The sequence below is a fragment of the Peromyscus leucopus genome, chromosome 3 (genome assembly GCF_004664715.2).
Source record: "Peromyscus leucopus breed LL Stock chromosome 3, UCI_PerLeu_2.1, whole genome shotgun sequence".
Taxonomy (NCBI): Eukaryota; Metazoa; Chordata; class Mammalia; order Rodentia; family Cricetidae; genus Peromyscus; species Peromyscus leucopus.
Genome location: NC_051065.1, coordinates 67330896 through 67352307, shown reverse-complemented (window position 1 = coordinate 67352307; position 21412 = coordinate 67330896). Strand labels below are relative to the sequence as shown.

The 21412-nt window shown below is 40.0% G+C and overlaps 1 protein-coding gene across 1 annotated transcript in view; it reads right to left on the bottom strand.

The window, feature by feature from the left end:
- The window catches only part of Stk31 (serine/threonine kinase 31), a 78227-nt gene extending 57533 nt beyond the window's left edge, over positions 1–20694 (bottom strand). The window contains 5 exon segments of the mRNA XM_028864228.2: positions 804–878; positions 12154–12252; positions 18160–18212; positions 18303–18349; positions 20584–20694. Coding sequence (XP_028720061.2) covers positions 804–878; positions 12154–12252; positions 18160–18212; positions 18303–18349; positions 20584–20633 — 324 coding nt within the window. The 5' untranslated portion in view covers positions 20634–20694.
- Between the last annotated feature and the right edge of the window lie 718 nt (positions 20695–21412).

Sequence of the window (21412 nt, the reverse complement as noted above, 5' to 3'; positions counted from 1 at the left end):
ATTTAACTTAAGGATTAAAAGTGGAAAACCAATCTTTATTGCCAACAATATTTGACACCAAATACAAAATACATCTAACTTCAAGATCAAATAAATGTTCTTTTTCTATTCATCAATCTTAATAAAATGAACTTTAAAAGTTACTTATAACTTTTAAAGAATCATTAAGAGATAGGGCAGAAAGAGCCAACTAATCAGCAAAAATAACCCACAAATTTTCTCTTCTATTTCTTAGTTGTATTATTATTTATGTGCCTGGGTATGTTGCCAGCATGTATGTACGTGTCACACCTGTGTGCATGCTGCCTGAGGAGGCCCAGCAAGGGCACTGCCCTGGAACTAAGGTCACAGATGGTGGTAAAGCCATAACGTGGGTGTTAGAAACTGAGCCCAGGTCTTCAGGAAAAGCACCAGTGCTCTTAACAACCGTGCCATCTCTCCATTTCATAAATGTTAAGTTTGCTAATCTAGTCATTATCACTATGAATAAGCAATAACAGATTCTATACGCATCCTTTTAGAAACAAGGGCCAGCAAGATGGCTTAGTAGATGAGGATGCTCACTGTTAAAGCTGATGACCTGAGTTCAATCCCAGGACCCAGATGGTGGCAGGACAGAACCAACTCCCTCAGGCTGTCCTCAGGCCTCACAAATGCTGTACACTGAGGCACTCTTGTGCCCACATACATATGTATGCAGATACAAAATAAATAATTGTAAAAAATTTTAAAGTACATTTTTAAAAGGTTTTGGAACCAAGATAAACATTCCTTAAGCCCAAAATATGAATACAATTTCCTGCCTTATCATCACTGATGGTTTTCAGCACTTTGCATCTGTACCAACACTTATCTTCAGAAAATAATCCACCATAAATCTGTAGAAGAAAGAGAAACATTTGTCATTGTAATGAAAAACACACTAAATAGGCCAGGATATAAGTTAGTATTGTATACTACTGTATGTTAATAAATACAGTAGCTTATCTAACCCTCCTAACATGCCTATGAGGCAAGTACTTTGTGTATACCACTATGTATCCAAAGTCATAGCCTTGTCTTTAGCAGAACCAAGATTCAGACTTTGATTCTAGAGTCCATTATACTAATCTACCTCTCAAAAAGTAAATTTTAAAAAAAAGACCACCTTCTGGTCTTCTGGGAGAGGACAGTACTCAGCTACCACAATCATGTACTTCCAACAACCACACATGACTGTAATGAGTCTGTACAAGCACAGGCCCATGAAAAGCCAGGCATACATTAAAGAGAGGACAAGGGAAGCCTATATCATTACTGAACAATCTCTATGGTTCTATCAAGGAACAGTCATTGCCTTTCAGTTAGTTGTGTACCTACTAGTGATAACACCAGGCTCCAATGCTCATACAGAGTTCCCTGGTTAAACTAACTGGGCCACAAAAAAAAAACAAAAAACAAAAAACAAAAAAACAAGTCATGAATCTGGGAAAGGAGCAGGTAGGAAAGAAGTTGATAGGGATAGTATAGATAGAAAGTGACCAGAATGCATTTAAATGTATATATGAAATTGCCAACGAACTAAGTGAAATTTTAGGGGAACCTGCAGGACAAGAAAGGCCATGAAGGAATGCAGAAATCCAAGGTAACTACCACTGAAAGGTCTTACAATCACTCCTCCCCCACATGCCAGAACCCCAAGAACACTGAGGTTGCAGAGACAGTTCCGACTTGCCCCTCACATACCTTGAAGCCTGCTAAAGTCAGAGGAATCAGAAGACATAACCTTCAACTCAGCACAGCTGTGCCAGCAACTCTGCATAAGTATTCCTTTTATTTCTTATTCTCTATTATTTAATCTCCACTCTTGCATACACGTCTCATGATTTCCTTTTGTTCGTATATTGTTCAATAGGCTTCAGGACTGTTGTCCACCAGTCTAATATAAAGCAGTTTCTATACACTTTTCTCCCACATCTCAAATAACATCTCCTCTTATCCCTACATCTTCCGTTCATCTTTATTACCTCTTCTTTTTACTTCTTACTTACAACATTCCATAGATATAACAACCTCTATTATCTGTGGACCCTAACAGTACTCCAATTTTCACTTCCTAGTTACTTTACACACCTTGACTTTTTTTCTTTTCAAAATAAATCTAATACTGTGCTGACTAGATTTGTGTCAACTTGCCACAAACTGTAGTCATCTGGAGGAGGGAACCTCAATTGAGAAAATGTCTCCATAAGACAGTGGTTCTCAACCTTCCTTTGGTCCTTTGATAAAGTTCTTCATGCTTTGGTAACCCCTAACCATAAAATTATTTTCATTGCTACTTAATTTTGCTGTTATTAATCATATGTAAACATATGATATTTCCAATGGTCTTAGGTGATCCCTGTGAAAGGGTCGTTTGATCCCAAAGGAGTCGCAAACCACAGGCTGACCACTGCCATAAGATCAGGCTGTGGGCCAGCCACAGAGCTTTTTCTTAATTAATGATTGTGGGTGGTGCCAACCGTTGGCTGGTGTCCTAGGTTCTGTAAGAAAGCAGACTGATCAAGCCATGGTAAATAAACCAGTAAGCAGCACTCTTCCATGGCTTCTGCATCAGCTCCTGCCTCTGAGTTCCTACCACATTTGAGTTCTTGTCCTGACTCCTTTCAATGATGAATATGGAAGTATAAGCAGAATAAACTCTTTCCTCCCCATCTTTTTGGTCATGGTGTTTCATTACAGCAATAGAAACCCTAAGACAAATAATGAGTGTTTATCCTTACCCACTCTACCTCCCTACCACTACTAATTTTAATAACTAAAATCTGAGTACATTCCACACTACCCTTAGTTATTTATCCTCCAGCAATTATGGAAGCCAAAGGGACCACTGTCATTAACTAGCTAGTATAGTATTTCCATAATGATAATATCAAGTAGCTGTGATGATCTCAAAGTTGATATCCTGCTAAGAATATAAATACATAATTTATACCTAGCACACTGAGCTCTTAACTGAAGAACTATTTTTCTGAACTACACACTCAACTCTACCACATCCAAGTCCCACAGAAACATTGCAAATAGTTCAATTGAAAGAATACAGCTGATAAAAAATTATACCAAATGAAGAAATAACACTACATGCATAAATTCTAACCCAGTGACATAAGAAACACACACACACACACCATAATTCCTCCAAATTTTACTAATCCTACAGTAATGGTATCTAGTGAAAATGAGTTAAATGAAATCACAGAGAAAGAACTCAAAATAATGATTGTAATTATATCCAAGGAAATAAAAAACAAGCTCCTGATTGAGAATGCAAAACAGCTGAATAAAATGAGGAAGTTATGAAGAGGAAATTCAACAAAGGGAAATATGGAGGGAAAAAAAACAATGAAATGTTGCAAATAAAAAACCTAGCAAAGTCAAATAAAAAGCTCTATGAAAAGTCTCACTAAACAGAACAGATCAAGGAAAAGATAGACTATCTGTGCTTAAGGCAAGATCGAGGAACTGGAACAATCAAACAAGGCAAAGTTAAAATAATAAGGTAACAGAAGGAATTCCAAGTTATACCTGGCATTCTAAAAAGACTCAATCTATGAGTAGGCAAGGAAGATGGAAAAGAATCTAGTTCTAAAGGCACAGAAAACAGTTTTAAGAATCATAACAGAAACTCTCCCAGAGTTAAGAAAGGAGATGCCAATCCAGATGCGAGAGGCATTAACACCAAGACCAGAAAAGAACCCACATCATCAATATGATTAAATATACAGGGCCAAGAAAGTATACTGAAAGCAGCAAGAGAGAAACACCACGTCATAAATAAAGGCAGGCCCATCGAAATAACAGATTATTCAATGAAACTTTAAAAGCCAGGATAGCCTGGACAGGTGTATTTCAAGTTCTGAAAAACAACTGCCAACCCAGACCACTATACCTAGCAAAGCTACCTAGCATACTAAAAGGAAAAATAGTCTTCCCATGATAAAAACAGGCTAAAGGAATTTCTGACCACCACATCAGCTCCACAGAAAATACTTTGAACTGCAGAGAAAAACAAACCCATCTACAACGCCACAGGAAAGGCTAAACTATGCTATGAAATAACACACTGTTGAAAAACAACTCCATCCTTGAAGAAATAAAGAAGTGAATGAAAATAAATTACTAGAATCAAATGAAAATGAAAGCACAACATGCCAAGACCTATGGGATATAATGAAAGCAATCCTAAGGAGGAAAGAACTGTAGAGCTCTAGGTGCCTACATAAGAAATCAGAGAAACCTCAAATAAATAAGTAAATTATTCGCCTTAGGACCCTGGAAAAAGAACAATACATCAAATCACAATTCAGTAGGTGAAAAGAAATCATTAGGACATAAAATAAAAAGGAAAATACAAAGAATCAATTAAACAAATACTTGGTTCTTTGAAAAGATAATAAAACTGACAGACTCTTAGTCAAACTAACCAAAAGAAAAAAAGAAGACCTCAATTAATAAAATAAGTGGCAATAAGGGAGTCATTACAGCAGCTACCAATGAAATCAGAAAATCATTAGGTCTTACCTTGAAAACGTACATTCACTAAGTTAGAAATACTAAAAGAAACTTACAAATTCCTAGATGCAAATGACCTAACAAATTAAGCCAAAACAAGATAATTATTTAAACACATCTGTAACAAACAGTGAGTCTGAAGCAGTATTTTAAAATTTCCTAACTAAAATTCCAGGCCTAGATGGATTCACTGGTGAATTTTACCAAACCTTTAAAGAAAAAACACCACTAATTCTTCACAAACCTTACCATTAAAGAAAGAAGTAACATCACCCAATGCTTTTTTACTAAGCTGTTATTACCCTGATACCAAAAGCAAATAAAGAAACAATAACAATAAAAAGAAAATTAGAGACTCCCATGGTGAAATTACACACAAAAAAAAATTCTCAACAAAATAATTGCAAATTAAAGAGCACATCAAAAAGATTATCCTGATAGTATACATAAGTGACCCCAAAAACTCTACCAGGGAACTTCTACAGCTGATAAACTCCTTCAGTAAAGTGGCAGGATACAAGATCAACTCAAAAAAATCAGTAGCCCTCCTATACACAAATGATAAAAGGGCTGAGAAAGAAGTCAGAGAAACATCACCCTTTACAATAGCCACAAATAATATAAAATACCTTGGGATAACACTAACTAAACAAGTGAAAGACCTTTTTGATAAGAACTTTAAATCTCTAAAGAAAGAAATTGAAGAAGATATCAGAAAATGGAAGGATCTCCCATGCTCATGGATAGGTAGGATTAACATAGTAAAAATGGCAATCTTACCAAAAGCAATCTACAGATTCAATGCAATCCCATCAAAATCCCAACACAATTCTTCACAGACTTGGAAAGAAAAATACTCAACTTTATATGGAAAAACAAAAGACCCAGGATAGCTAAAAGAATCCTGTACGATAAAGCAACCCTTGGAGGCATCACCATCCGGACCTCAAACTCTACTATAGAGCTATAGTAATAAAAACAGCTTGGTACTGGTATAAAAACCGACATACGGACCAATGGAATCGAATTGAAGACCCTGACATTAATCCATGCACATATGAACACCTGGTTTTTGACAAAGGAGCCAAAACTATACAATGGAACAAAGAAAGTATCTTCAACAAATGGTGCTGGCATAACTGGATGTCAATATGTAAAAGATTACAAATAGATCCATATCTATCACCATGCACAAAACTCAAGTCCAAGTGGATCAAAGACCTAAACATAAATCCAGTTACACTAAACTTAATAGAAAAGAAAATAGGAAGCACTCTTGAACGCATTGGCACTGGAGACCATTTCCTAAATAAAACACCGACAGCACAGACCCTGAGCACAACCATTAATAAATGGGACCTCTCAAAACTGAGAAGCTTTTGCAGGGCAAAAGACACAGTCAATAAGACAAAAAGACAGCCAACAGATTGGGAAAAGATCTTCACCAACCCCACATCTGACAGAGGATTGATCTCCACAATATATAAAGAACTCAAGAAACTAGACATCAAAGCACTGAAGAGTCCAATTAAAAAATGGGCTAAAGAGCTAAACAGAGAATTCACAAAACAAGAACTACAAATGGCTGAAAGACATTTAAAGAAATGCTCAACATCCTTAATCATCAGAGAAATGCAAATCAAAACGACTCTGAGATACCACCTTACACCTGTTAGAATGGCTAAGATCAAAAACACCAATGACAACCAATGTTGGAGAGGATGTGGAGCAAAGAGAACACTCCTCCACTGTTGGTGGGAATGTAAACTTGTACAACCACTGTGGAAATCAGTATGGCGGTTTCTCAGAAAATTAGGAATCGAACTACCTCAAGACCCAGCCATACCACTCTTGGGCATATACCCAAAGAATGCTGATACATACCATAAAGATACATGCTCAGCTATGTTCATAGCAGCACTATTTGTAATAGCCAGAACCTGGAAACAACCTAGATGCCCATCAACGGAAGAATGGATGAAAAAAATGTGGTACATATACACAATGGAGTACTACTCAGCAGAGAAAAACAATGAAAGCATGAAATTTGCAGGCAAATGGATGGAACTAGAAAAAATCATCCTGAGTGAGGTAACCCAAACCCAGAAAGACAGTTATGGTATGTACTCACTCATTGGTGGATTCTAGATATAAAATGAACAATCAGACCACAACCCATAGAACCATAAAGGCTATATATATATATAGCATGGAGGTCCCTAGGACGACTGTGGCATATAATAAATTTCAGTTTTACTCAATTATTGAAAAAAAATAGCCAAATGAATGGAAACACATGAACTATGAACCAAAGGCTGAGGGGCTCCCAGCTGGATCAGGCCCTCTGAATAGGTGAGACAGTTGATTGGCTTGATCAGTTTGGGAGGCATCTGGGCAGTGGGACCAAGTCCTGTGCTCATTGCATGAATTGGCTGTTTGAAACCAGGAACTTATGCAGGGACACTTGGCTCAGTCTGGGAGGAAGGGACTGGACCTCCCTGGACTGAGTCTACCAGGTTGATCGCAGTCCTCGGGGGAGGACTTGTCCTGGAGGAGGTGGGAATGGAGGGTGGGCTGGGGGTAAGGGGAGGGCGTGGGAAGGGGGAGAATAGGGGAACCCATGGCTGATATGTAGAACTGAATGGTATTGTAAAATAAAAAATATATATCACAAAAAAAAAGAAAAAAAAAAACAGATTATCCACCATCACTAAGTTGTCTTTATTCCAGAGATGAAGGGATGGCTTAATAAACATAAATCAACACCCTATGACTAATCGGTCAAGAAAGCCCCCCAAAAAGCAAGGGCTACTGCACTGCTCTTGGCTCGTAATCATAACTAGATGGTGAGACTCTACTGCTGAAGACCCAACATACTTTGGTGGCAGGACACAGAGAAATCAAACTGCAACTTCTCTGAAAACTTCCTCCTTGCTTACTATCTTTCACAGTGCCATAATGTGCTATATAGGCCACTGGGTAAGAAAAGCCATTCATGGTACTACCTAGAAGTAAACCCTGGATACTACAATACTGTCCTACCGTAGGGCAAGATGTACCTACCCACTGGTGCAATAATGGTAATAACCAACCACTTTCTGACTGGGGGTGAGGTCTGCTCCTTAGAAGGAAGTTCATGTCTGGCACTGTTAACCTGGTCAAAGGCTATAACTTGGAAGGTCATAGGCCATAGAGGAGAACCTACTACTGCTCTTTTGCTAAATGGGCATGTTGTCAAACTGCCTTCTAAATATGTATGTCCTGGTTAGTTTTTTGTCAACTTGATATAAGCTAGAGTAATTCTGGAAGAGAGAACCTCAATTGGGAAAATGCCCCCACCAGACTGGCCTGTGGACAAACCTGTAGAACATTTTCTTGACAGATGGTTGACGTGGGAGGGCCCAGCTCACTGGAGGTTGGGCCACCCCTAGGCAGGTAGTCCTGAGCTATGTAAGAAAGTAGGCTGAGCAAGCCAGAAAGCAGTGTTCCTCCATGGTCTCTACTTCAGTTCCTGTCTCCAGGCTCCTGTCTTGAGTTCCTGCCCTGACCTTCCTTGACGTGATAGACTACAACTTGCAAGGTGAAATAAACTTTTCTTCCCAAGTTGCTTTTGGTCGTGGTGTTTGGCACAGCAATGGAAAGCAAACTAAGACAACTTACATTTATACCAACAGATTAGAGCTGCTTTCAACTTTGGCTAGAGAAGTGGTTTTCTATAGTGGGCAGCATTTAATGCAGCAACTTTATTAGTCAAAGTGCTAAGAGTAAGTGACTCCTGAGTACTCAGCTCTAGACAGAAGATCTCTATCAACCTCTAAGTGCAGAAAACATCATGGTAGAGAGGGCAGAAAGACTCTAAGAGCTGGAAGGTAGGGACAAGTACTGGGAAATGCATTCTCCTGGACATAACAGGGCCCGTGCACTCACCAACTCACTCCAGCAGTTACCTGCATCAGACTTAGCCACAATCAGTCAACGTTCTAGTAGGGGACACTAACTGGGCTCAGTGGGTTACAAAAAGACACAGAGAGAAAAAGCATAAAAATGATAGGAGAATTATAGGCTGTCTGGGAGGAGTGGGTAAAAGGTTTTGGGGCTAGATAGGATCTAGATGTAATGAACATATATGAGATTGTCAAGGAATAAATAAAGATATTCCAAAAGGGAAAAGAAACACCAGTAAAACAAATGAGTTAAGAAATAAATTTTAAAAAGGAATAAAAGAGGATATAAAGAAACAGAGTTTAAAAAGTATCCTGTTTTAATGTTTCAAACAGGTAAAATTTTTTTTGGTTTTTTGTTTGTTTGTTTGTTTGTTTTTATAAACAGGGTTTCTCTGTGTAGCTTTGCGCCTTTCCTGGATTTCGCTCTATAGACCAGGCTGGCCTCGAACTCACAAAGATCCGCCTGCTGGGATTAAAGGCGTGCGCCACCACCTCCCGGCTAGGTAAAATATTTTTATACCTAAATATGCCAATGTTGTTTGAATCTTAGATGGTCTTTTAATTAAAAAAAAAAAAAAAAAAAAAAAAAAAAAAAAAAAAAAAACCAGTACTAGCTGAAAGATCTGAGAGGCAGAGCAAGCCACAGCTACCAACTATTACCACACCAACTCCATGAATCCTCAGACTGAAAGCCTCTGAATCCTCACCTGAAAGGGTCTCAGTTAAAGTGCTTTAGTTCCTGTTTCCTCACGCCTTATATACCTTTCTCCTCCTTGCCATCACTTCCTGGGATTAAAGCTGTGTGCCACCACTGCCTGGCTCTGTTTCCAGTGTGGCCTTGAACTCACAGAGATCCAGACAGATTTCTCTCTGCTTCCCGAGTAATAGGATTAAGGATGTGTGCCACCACTGCCTGACCTCTATGTCTAATCTAGTGCTGGCTCTGTCCTCTGATCCTCTGGCAAGCTTTATTGGAGTACATACTATATCACCACATGCAAAGAATATTCTACTTGAGTCTAATCTTGAACCTGGTGGAATCCATATTTCCTATGAGTCAAGAAAAATTTTTATACTTTTTACTTTATATAATAACATTAGAAACATTTTTACAGAAAAAAAAAAACGAAAACTCTCTAGTTTCTGTGTTCTTAGTTAACTTCAAAGCCACTAATAATTTTGGAGACCAATGCATTATCAGCTTTGCTGTGCATTTGCCTCTGTTGTGAGAGTATAAGTAACAGTCACTTGTCAAGGACTTGAAGGCCACTTTTGATGGAAGCACTGATTCTCCATTGGGCCTACAAATGTCTAATTCATGACCTGAACCAGAATGAAAGGCTTGACATCTCTGTCTGTATCTTTTAAGACTTTAACCTTTTAGTTATATGTGAAAATACCAGACCACAGAAGACACAGAAAAACATAACACCTAAGTTCTTCAAAGATTTGTACCTATTCACAGAAAAGACAAATACTTCTTCCTGGTCTCTCTTGCTCATTATTCCTGTACTGTAACTCCTCAGTTTCCTGGAGTTGAGAGGCTAAACTGCAAGCAGAGACTTCATTTCTCCATTTTTTTGGCCAATAAATAAAGTTCTCTTTTCGTTTATCACTGTCTCTTGAATCACTGTTTAATCAAGCAACAGCAAAATCAAATGTTTTTGGCTACATGATTAACTGATTTTAGACAGTATTATTAATACCAAATTTATACTTTAGTTTAATGACATTTGATAAAAGAACAAAAAATTACACTATGAATCCTGCTCCCGCCTCCGCTCTACTGACGTTTGTGACTGGTTCTTGATTTGGAGGTGAAGAGCTGCACAGGCTGTCTGCCATCCACATCTCTCAGCAGATGCCAGGACCCTTCCAGCTGTGCCAACCAAAAGCAAGCTCCTTCCATTGTTAAGTGTCGCTTAAAAGTTGAAATGGAAGACACAAAACTCACTCCAGGGTGATAACCACTTAAAAACATAACATCCTCAGTTGATACAATATTGTCTCCATGGAAACAAAAAGTAGATTTGGAGGAATGCAGTACTAGGAAATCTTAGTTATTACAATGATTCATGGCTCTGCTAAGTCCCACCCTACCTGACAACATATACAATTTATCAATAGTATGATATTATAATGTCTTGTTGGAGAAGCCCCACTAAGAAAAAGATTAGTCCAAAATGCTTCTTAGGAAGAAATAATGAAAAAAGCCAGCAAGCTCAACCAAAACAATTGAGCCCCAGCTTCAATGACAGACCCTGTCTCAAAGGAGTAAAGTGGAGAGCAGGAGAAAAAGACACAGCCTATCTCTGGCCTCCACAGCACAATCTCTCCCTTCCTCTCCCTTCCCCTCCCCCTCATTCCCTCATTCTCTCTCCCTCTCCCCCTCCTCTCCTTCCCTCTCCCTCACTCTCTCCCCCTTTCCTTCCCTCTCCCTCTATCCCCTTTTCCTCCTTCCTCTCCTCTTCTCTTCTATCCTCTCCTTCCTCCCTAATCCCCCCATCCCTCTGTAAGTGAAGAGTTGAAGCAGGAAAGAGAAATCACATACCAAAAAAGAAAATATTAATATAGATAAGATTTCAAATGATATCCAGAAGGTAATCAAGTTAGCCACAGACTAGGAGCAGGCATTAGCCATACATACATAAGACAAAAGACGTACATCAATCTAGAGGTATGAAGATGCAGCTCTGTCGGTAGACGGCTCACCTAACATGCGCTAGACCCCACACTTGATCTAAAGCCATCCATATTGTAGTTTACATCAGAATTACTGTCCACAGTTACTTTTTTTTTAAGTAAATTTATTTTACAACATTATTTAGTTCAACATAATAGCCACAGATTCCCCTGTTCTCCCACTCTCGCCTCCCCTCCCCCTCCCCCCGCCCCACCCCCCATTCCCACCTCCTCCAGATCAAGGTCTCCCCCGAGGACCGGATCGACCTGGTAGACTCAGTCCAGGCAGGTCCAGTCGCCCCCTCCCAGACCGAGCCAAGTGTCCCTGCATAGGTCCCAGGATTCAAACAGCCAACTCATGCAACAAGCCCAGGACCCGGCACCAACACACAGCTGCCTCCCAAACAGATCAAGCCAAATGACTGTCTCACCCGTTCAGGGGGCCTGATCCAGTTGGGAGCCCCTCAGCCTTTGGTTCATAAATCCTGTGCTTCCATTCATTTGGTTATTTGTCCCTGTGCTTTATCCAACCCTGGCTTCAACAATTCTCGCTCATATAAACCCTCTTCTTTCTCACTAATTAGACTCCCAGTGTTCCACCAGGGGCCCAGCCGTGGATGTCTGCATCCAGATTCCTCAGACCTTCCTTGGATGGGGTTTATGGCACAACTAACAGGGTATCTGGCCATCCCATCACCGGAGTAGGTCAGTTCCTGCCGTCTCTCGACCATTGCCAGCAGTCTTTTGTGGGGGTATCTTTGTGGATCTCCATGGGCCTCCCTAGCTCTCTGCTTCCTCCCCTTCTCATTACAGTTACTTTTAATAAATAAATTTACTATGACTGTAGTTTATAGAAATTCTAAAAATCTGTCTTTTCTGTTCAATAGGCCGCAAATTCCAAAATCTATAAATTCTAAAATGTAGAAAAGCAGACATGCAAGAAGAAATGATTATAACCAGGAATAAAGCTTACCTTCTTAGGATCAAGATTTCCAAAAACTGAATTAGCATGAGGACAAACTTCAGATAGTGAGCAACCGATCTTCATAATGTCCTTATTTTTACTAACATTCTAAGAAGAAAACAGAAAGAGTATGAGATTCAATAAATTCTGATGGTATTATATATAATTGAGGGTTCTACTAAGTGTAACACTTAAAGTACTTTGGTGTACTGGGAATTAGATCAAATTCTTGTGTTATGATTTCCATAATTCAAATGAGTTCTTAGAAGAAATTATAGTAAGCTACATGAAGCTTACGGTCACTTACATAGACTTCAAATAAAGTGCCAAATATTATTAAATTATACTAAGCAGGTTCCTTATAGACTGGGTAATTCCAGGGCTGGTGGTGACAGCAAATAAGAAAAAGAAGAAGAAGACATGTTTAGAAGACATGGAACTAACCTATCATTTTGGCCAATTTCTGTTCCATTGGCCAGAGATGAAGAATTCAAACAGCAAAAATAAATAATAACAGCAATGACTTACAACCTGTGACATATCCACTAGTCTATAGTCACATAAGTTAAATTACTGAACAATTAAGTGGCAGAGAAGAAACTCTTCCTTACAGAAGAACAATTAATAAATGCAGCAGGAATAAAAAAAGAAACTGAAAGGCCAGTACAATACCAGGAAAAAATTAAAAAATTACAAGTGAAAAGTTAAAAAAGGAACAAAACTAGTTAATCCAATGTATCTCTCTCTAAAGCATTTGTTAATTATAAAAGAAAAATATTATTTACATTTTTTAAAAAATGAACATCTCAACCAGGTAGATTAAAGCTAACATACCCAAAAAGACATAATATCAGGAACCCCAATATAATGCACAATGAACACACATCATCTTTTGGGTATTTTGGCCAATTTATGAGAAATCATCATATAAACCCTTTTTTTTTTTTTTTTTTTTTTTTTTGGTTTTTCAAGACAGGGTTTCTCTGTGTAGCTTTGCGCCTTTCCTGGAACTCACTTGGTAGCCCAGGCTGGCCTTGAACTCACAGAGATCCGCCTGGCTCTGCCTCCCGAGTGCTGGGATTAAAGGCATGCGCCACCACTGCCCCCGGCCTTTATAAACCCTTATTAAAGATACTCTATAAAAATACTAGGATTCAGCCAGGTGGTGGTGGCACACACCTTTAATCCCAGCACTTGGGAGGCAGAGCCAGGCAGATCTCTGTGAATTCGAGGCCAGTCTGGTCTACAGAGCAAGATCCAGAAAAGGCACCAAAAAAAAAAAAAAAGGATTTGCCCAGCAATGGCGGTGCATGCCTTTAATACCAGCACGGGGGGGGGGTGGGGGGGGTGGGGGGGGTGGGGGGGGGTGGGAGGGGGAGCAGAGGAAGGCAGATCTCTGCTGAGTTTGAGGCCAGCCTGGTCTACAGAGTGAGTTTCAGGACAATCAGGACTGTTACATAAAGAAAACCTTGTCTCAAAAAACTAAAAACAAAACAACAACAAAAAAAAAATAGAAAAGAAACAAAAAGAACCCTAGGATTCTTCCAGAATATCTAAAGTCAGGATATCTGACAAAGTATCAAAGGTTAGAGGACTCTTAAAGATACAATGGGGATCTTAGAATGGATGCTGGAGCAGCAGGGGGGTGGGGTGGGTAAAATTTGAAATAAAGGCTAATACATAGTTCAATTAACAGTACTGTGCCAATATTAATTTCCGGGCTTTTGTCACTGTGCTATGGTTATACAAGAAATTAGCATTAATAGAAGCTGAGTGAGAAGTACATAAAAAGCCTTTCTACTATTTCAAAGTAGAAGAAATGAAATATGAGCCGGGAGTGGCACTGCACACCTGCAACCCCGGCACTTGAGAGGCAGGAATGCAGGGCATCGTGAGTTTGAAGCCGGCCTGACGCTATGGGTGACACTCCACCTCAACAACAAAATAAAATCAAGTATCACCAGACACGCCAACCTTTATAGAAACACAAGAATAAAATAGTCAATGAACCCATAATGTCTGGAGATAGAAAACCTCTCAAAGAGCAGTTCTAAGACATCATGATGAATGCCAATGTCATCATTCAAAAAAAAATGGGAAATAAGAGCTTTGGTAATAGCACAGCTGGTAGAACATTTGCCTAGTCTGCATGAGGCCCTGGGTACAAAAGAAAACACTAAATTTAAACTGATCCCAGGAAGTATTTGAAGCAGTCCTTGAAATCTGTAAATAAAATTCAGAGTACATCAAAATATTCCAGTTATTCCTGTCAATACACAGACTACATAATGGAAGTTCCTTTCAAAGAAAAAAAAAAAAAACAAGTAGGTGTGGGAAATGACAGCACACATCTTTAATTCCAGCACTCAGAGGCAGAGGTTAGGCAGTCTACATAGTGAGTTCCAAGTCAGCCAGCACTACACAATGAGACCCTGTCTCAAAAATACACACACACACACACACACACACACACACACACACACACATACACACCACGACCAACACCACCACCACCACAAAAAGAAGGAAGGAAAGAGTTGCCATTCAGCTAAGAATACCAACAATCCTGAAGTATTCTCTTTTAAGTGACTTATCTGGCAGAAATCAGGCAGGGGAAGCCAACAATAGATCTTCACTCTGGCTTGCCTCTGTTTCCAAATCTCTACTTACACGTCTCTGACCTCATCTCACCTTATGATTTACATCTTGGAATAGGCATTAGATGTATAGAAATAGCACCCGTAGTTTTAATCTTCTTAATGTATTCATCTAAGGAATATTTCCTAACTTTTTATACTTTGTGTTTCTGAAGGAGCCTCAAGTTGATGACTGAAGAAAGAAGTGGGTAAATTAACCGACCTGTTTCGGTGAACAGACTTTATTGGGTCACAACTACATACTTTCTTTCACACGCTTTTATACTGCAATGGTAGAGTTACAGATTAAGAGTTACAACAGAGAATGTATGACCCATTAATTGTGCAATATTTACTATCTGGTCATTACACAAAGTTCTCTGACTCCAAATTTAGATAATAGCTCATTTTTAATTTTTTTAATTTATTTTATTCGTGTGTATGTGTCTCTGTCTGTTAGTGTTAGCAGGAGCCAGAAGAGGCTATTAGATCCCCTGAAGCTAGAGTTAGAGGCAACTGTGAGCTGCCTGACATGGGATTTGAACTAGCATCCTCTGGAGAGCAACAAGAGTAATAATTTTAACCACTAAGCCATCTCTCCAGTCCAAAATTATTTTTGTTTTACGGCTATGAGGGTTCTGCCTGCACGTATCTCTGTGCACCATATGTGCTCGGTGCCAAGGAGGCCAAAAGGAGGCATCGAATACCCTGGAACTGGAATTATAGAGGGTGTAAGCGGTCACACAGGTGCTAGATATAGACTACAGGTCCTCTGGAAGAAGAACAAGCGCTCTTAACCCCTAAGCCATATCTCTAGCCCCATAACTCCAAATTTAACCAACTAATGACTAAGAGCAATGGAAATCAAAGTCTAGAAGTAAATTAACAGATAAATAGCAATACTCACTTGAAATGTGACAAGTCTGACTCAGTGCATAGTATAAACCTACACACTGGGATTCCAAAGATGTAATAAGGCTGAGGGGTACACAACTTTACTAATCCTAGCACTCGGGAGGCAGAGGCAATCTCTTGAGTTTAAGGCCAGCCTGGTCTATAGAGAGCTAGTTCCAGGACAGCTAGAGCTACACAAAGAAAAAAAAAACATAAAAGATGTAATATAAAAAGAGGAATACAAAGTATCTTGCTCATATTTTATACCAATTGTGAGTGTACTTTCTTCTGGCATTGGAAATGGAAGCCATGGTCTTCCCTCACATATACTAGGCAAATACTATACAACTAAACCACAAACCCAGCCCTTATTTTATTGCACAGGAGCTAACTAAATTTTTCAAGCCAGCTGCAAACTCAAGGTCCTCTTGGTTCAGCCCTACAAGTAGCTGAGATTACTATGCCTACCTTGCTGACTAGATTTTGAAACAATATTTTGGATATATTACATTAAATAAAAACATATATTAAAATTAATTTTTACCTATTCCTTTTACTTGCGCCAATGTGGCTGCTGAAACTAGAAATAATTACTCATAGGGTTCACATTGCATTTCTACAGTGACAGCACTGATCTAGGAAGTATTATTTAATTTAGTACATATATAATTTGTCATTCAGTGTCAGGCACCAAGTGGCACACAAACCCACAACATGTGAACACCATTTAAAAAGTATGTACAATTAATTGGAAAGATGGCTCAGCTGTTAAGCGCTTCCAAAAGAACCAGGTTCAATTCCTAGTACCTACAGGGCAACTCACAATTGTCTGTAACTCTAGTTCCAGGAATCCAATGCCCTCTTCTGACCACGATGGACACCAGGTACACAAGTTGTGGACAGACACAAATACAGGCAAAACACATATACACATGACATTAAAAAATAAAAAGGTTGTGCTTAAGTATACAATTTACCACAAATTCAAACTTTTCTATGGTTTATAAGAACTTTTTGTTAAAGATTCGTTTATTTATTTATTATGTATACAATGTTCAGGCTGCATGTATACCTGCATGCCAGAAGGCACCAGATCTCATTATAGACAGTTGTGAGCTGCCATGTAGGTGCTGGGAATTGAACTCAGGACCTCTGGAAGAACAGCCAGTGCTCTTAACCTCTGAGCCATCCCTCCAGCCTTGTTTTTAAGAACTTTAAATCACATTCTTCTGTAGCTCCTTATAACTTCTATTTACACACTGTACACTTCATCAAGAAAGAGTTCCCAAGTCCTGGGAAGTGTATGTAAATGCAATTTTCTTCCCTCCTTTATCATGTATAGTTTGCAAAATCAAAAAATCATTAGTAATGGTACATTAGAGAGTCACCTCTTAAAATCTGAAACCCAAGAACTTTGGTGCTTAATTTTGTTTTGCTGAGAAAAGGTCTCTGGGCATAGGCCTAGCTGTCCATGGACTGAGATCTGCCTGCTTGTGCCTCTCAAGTGCTGGGATAAAAGGGGTATACCACCACGCCCTGTTTAACTTTGTATTTAAAACTGAATATACTTACCTAATTTTCAATCTATCATTGAAATCAGAAATATTTCATTAATCTCCAAATTTCATAATTACATAAACACTTATCTTACATTAAAATGTAGGCCATTAGAAAAAAAATGAACAGAGTTTTCTTTTTCATCTCCCAGTGTCTATAGAGTATGGAGCTTATCCTCTCCCTATCTTTATTATCTACTGCCATATGATATGCAAGAAGCTTTCAAGAAATTTTTTTGAAATGGCACGAGTATTCAGAATGTTTGACATATCATCTGAGCTTCCCCACAATGTAACTTCTAACAAAACAATGCAGTCCCAAATCCCAACTTGGAAGAGTGGTGTCAACGTGAAAGTCCCACCCCTGGCAAAGAAGCTACTCAAAATTGATAGCTTCTGGGAAAGAGGAAATCAGTAATTTTAATGGAGTGATACTGGATACATCAATTACATTCCTAAGCATGCCTCATGCTCAGGAGTACTCAACCAATACAAATTGAATACAAGGGGCTTTTGTTTTGTTTTTAAGAAAGAGAAAGAACATGAAATTCCGTAGGTATTTAGTAATAAGGAAAAAATGCTTGTTTTCAGGAAACAATCTTACAAAAGACCTCTAGATGGGGCTATAACTTCACAAATAAAACAGTGTTTGGCTTCCTGATCCTATTGAACATAATTTTGAAGTCCTAATCTTGATACTTTTCATGTTGCATTCAGCTGTATTGCAAGTATATTATTCAACTTAGGAAAACTTCAAGTTGTGGTCATCTGTCTTTTAATTATGTCTGTGCTACATGATTTCATCAAGATTAGGTACTGAGAATGACAACAAAACTATATTCTTAGATTTTTATTTGGTTTTTGTTGGGAAAGGCTCAGGTTAGGAAACCAGAAGGTAGAAAAGGGAAACCAACCAAGCTTCCATTTACCTGGGCCCAAAACGTTACGGCATCTTCTACATGACTTCCAACAACATCTTCAACTAAAATAAAATCACGATGCAAAAAGAAATTAGGATTTAATCAGTATCATTAAGCTCTTACCACCCCCCAATAATATTTAACACCAGTACCTTTATTGTAATGTGTATCTTCATCCATTTGGACAAGTTCTGAAAAACTAACAATTCAACACCTTGAATTAGGTTTTATATCTATTAACAATGAAAAAAATCTAAACCACATTATGTTCAAATTCTTAAAAGTGTTTGTCCTAATGGGGTTATCAAAACTCAAACTCTATACTAAAAATTGCCTTCCATGTATTTTCTCATGATTGTTTCTTCTATCTGTTCTGAAGAGATTGTGGTTTTCAATGTCAAAATGTATCATCTCTATCCCTATCATTATCTTTAGCCAAACTTTTACAGATTTACATGTAAGATAACTCACACACATTTTGACCACCTTTATAAATCAACACTTTGGAACTACATGCATATTCTTGTGCATGCGAGGGAGCGAGTGTATGGCTGTTTTGCCTGCATGTATGTCTGTGGAGCACATGCATGCAGTGCATGCTGAGGCCATAAGTGGGCTTCAGATCCCCTGGGATTGGCGTTACAGCCGGTTATAAACTGCCAAGTTAGTGCTTCTAGAGAACTAAGGTCCAACTTCTAACAAAACCACACCATCCCAAAACTCAGCATGGAGGAGGGGAAGTGAACCCCGGTCCTCTAGAAAAGCAATCAGTGCTCTTAACTGCTGAGCTCTCTAGCCCTCATGTTCTTAAAAAAAGAATACCCTCTCAAACAAGAGAAATTACTCCACAATAAAACAAAGAGAAATGCTACAAATGTCTGAGACTGGCTATCTTTAGTTTTGTTTTTAATACTCTGAAATTAAAAACTAAAATATATCAAAATTTTTACTTCAAAAATCATTTCATTACATAATATTTTAACTGAAAAATATTTCAAAAGAAGTCTACTACTTTACAATTTTATGCTCAACACACCAGAAATCACACTTTCCACTCGTGAATTTATGTAAATTCACGTAAAAGTAGTAAAAGTGTATTTCACTATTCAATTCCAACTGATTTTATTTCTTTCTCAAAAAGGCACAGAAGGTATATATCAACAGCCTCCACCCTCCAAAGCTGCTGGGTTTGAGGGGGCAGTGGGAGCAAGATTAGTTTGTCCTTCAACTTAAGATAAACCTTCTATACATTATAATACACAGGGAAATTTTTTTCACAAAATTGCCTTTAAAACATAGGGTACATGTCATATTTTGAAGCACATTTTTTGAGAGCTTTTTAATTTTTCAAGAACACCTACATCAAAGTTTCAAATGCTCCCAACTATGAAAAGAGAAATTAACTCATCACAGAAAATAATGGGGCTTATTTATAAAAATTTAAAACTTTCCATTTTTGTCTAGCTTAAGTTTTTTTTTTTTTTTTTTTTCCAAATAGTATCACAGAAACATCTTCAAATCCGGGATCCTTTACTATAAGTCAAAGGGAGTGTTAAAATTCAACTTAACTGTTCTGAGTAGCTGTAAAACAAAATTGGAATCTGTTTAGGGATTCTCTGGAAAATACTGCCGTATTTTGTTTTGCTTGGTTTTTGTTGTTAATTGTGAGTTTTCTTTTGGTTCTTCGAGACAGGGTTTCTCTGTGTAGCCCTAGCTGTCCTAGAACTCACAGAGATCCGCCTGCCTCTGCCTCCCGAGTGCTGGGATTAAAGGCGTGTGCCACCACCACCGCCGCCTGGCCACTGCCATGTTCTTCGTAAAAATTAAAAGTTTACTTTGAAAATTCTGGCACTTGTTTCAAGAAACTGTTTCCTAGAACTATTTTAAACTGGTTTTTAGTCGGGCGGTGGTGGCGCACACCTTTAATCCCAGCACTCGGGAGGCAGAGGCAGGAGGATCTCTGTGAGTTCGAGGCCAGCCTGGGCTACAGAGCGAGTTCCAGGAAAGGCGCAAAGCTACACAGAGAAACCCTGTCTCGAAAAACCTAAATAAATAAATAAATATTAATAAACAAATAGTTTTTAGCGGAGGTGGATGGCCGCATGGTGGGGATAACTCGCGCCTCGAAAGGAGACCAGGAAGAAACGGAAGGAAGCCCCTCCACGCCTGCTTCCTGGGTGGGGGGGGGCGGAGGCGTGGAAGGCTAACCCACACAACCCACCAGAAGGGGAAGACCGACTCCACGCAGCCGGGGGTGCCGTCGAGCTCGCTGCGGCAGGCGGCTCGAGGGCGGCGGGAGGCCGGAGGGTGGGGGGTGGGAAATAGGCCTCAGCCAGGACCACGAACCCTCGAAGTGCGAGCTGCGTGGACGCCGGACGACGACGCCCTGGAGACGGCTGCCCCCTCCCGCTCCCCGCCAGGCCGGAGACTAACCTCACACTTTCCGCCTCCGCCATACCAGCAAAAAGCCGCTGGCCCCACATGCCCGGGGCTCCGCCCGCCCAGCCGCCGCCCTCGCAGCCCGGCCCTCCCTCGGCGGCCGCCGCCCAGGCGCACTTGCAGACGCTTACCGCGCGAGCTTCCGCACCTCGGGGCCCGCACTGCGCCTGCGCGCCGCCGGGCGCTGCGCCATGGCGGCTGCCGCGCGTGCGCAGTCGTCACGTGGCCGGGCCGCCGCGAGGCCTCGAGCGCCGCGAGGCCTTCGAGGCCGCGCACTCCGCCCGCCCTGCATGCGGGCTCCGGAGAAGAATGCGGCGCGGCCCGCGCTGGGAATTTATAGGACGGCTCCCCTCCGCCCCCGTCGGCCAATGGCCGCCTCCTTTCCCCGGGCGTCAGTGACGTAAGGCCGTGGCGTGGGGTCGCGTGGGGCCTCCTCGTTTATGCACGAGGGGATTTAAACTACAAAAGAAAGAGAAAAAAAAAGCCCAAAATTGGGAGAAACCGGATGTCCTTTTCCCAAGGTGGACAAAGAGAATAACTTGCTAAGGGACGGTGTCTTTTTGGAGATCTGTCCATTGCTTTACGCACCTCTCTCCCCGAACCTTCGCGGCCACGGCTAACATGGTGGGGGAGCGGGAGAGTCTTTTTTTTTTTTCCTCAGGACATCAAGAGGGGAAGGGAATGGATGTGGCTGAGTTATCCGGTTACGGGCAAGTAATCCATGTGGCACAAATTGTGCACAGCTGAAAACCATCTCTAGTTGATTTGTTTTGCCAACCTGGGAATTAAACCCAAATCCTCCCGCAAGATCAAACCACTGAGC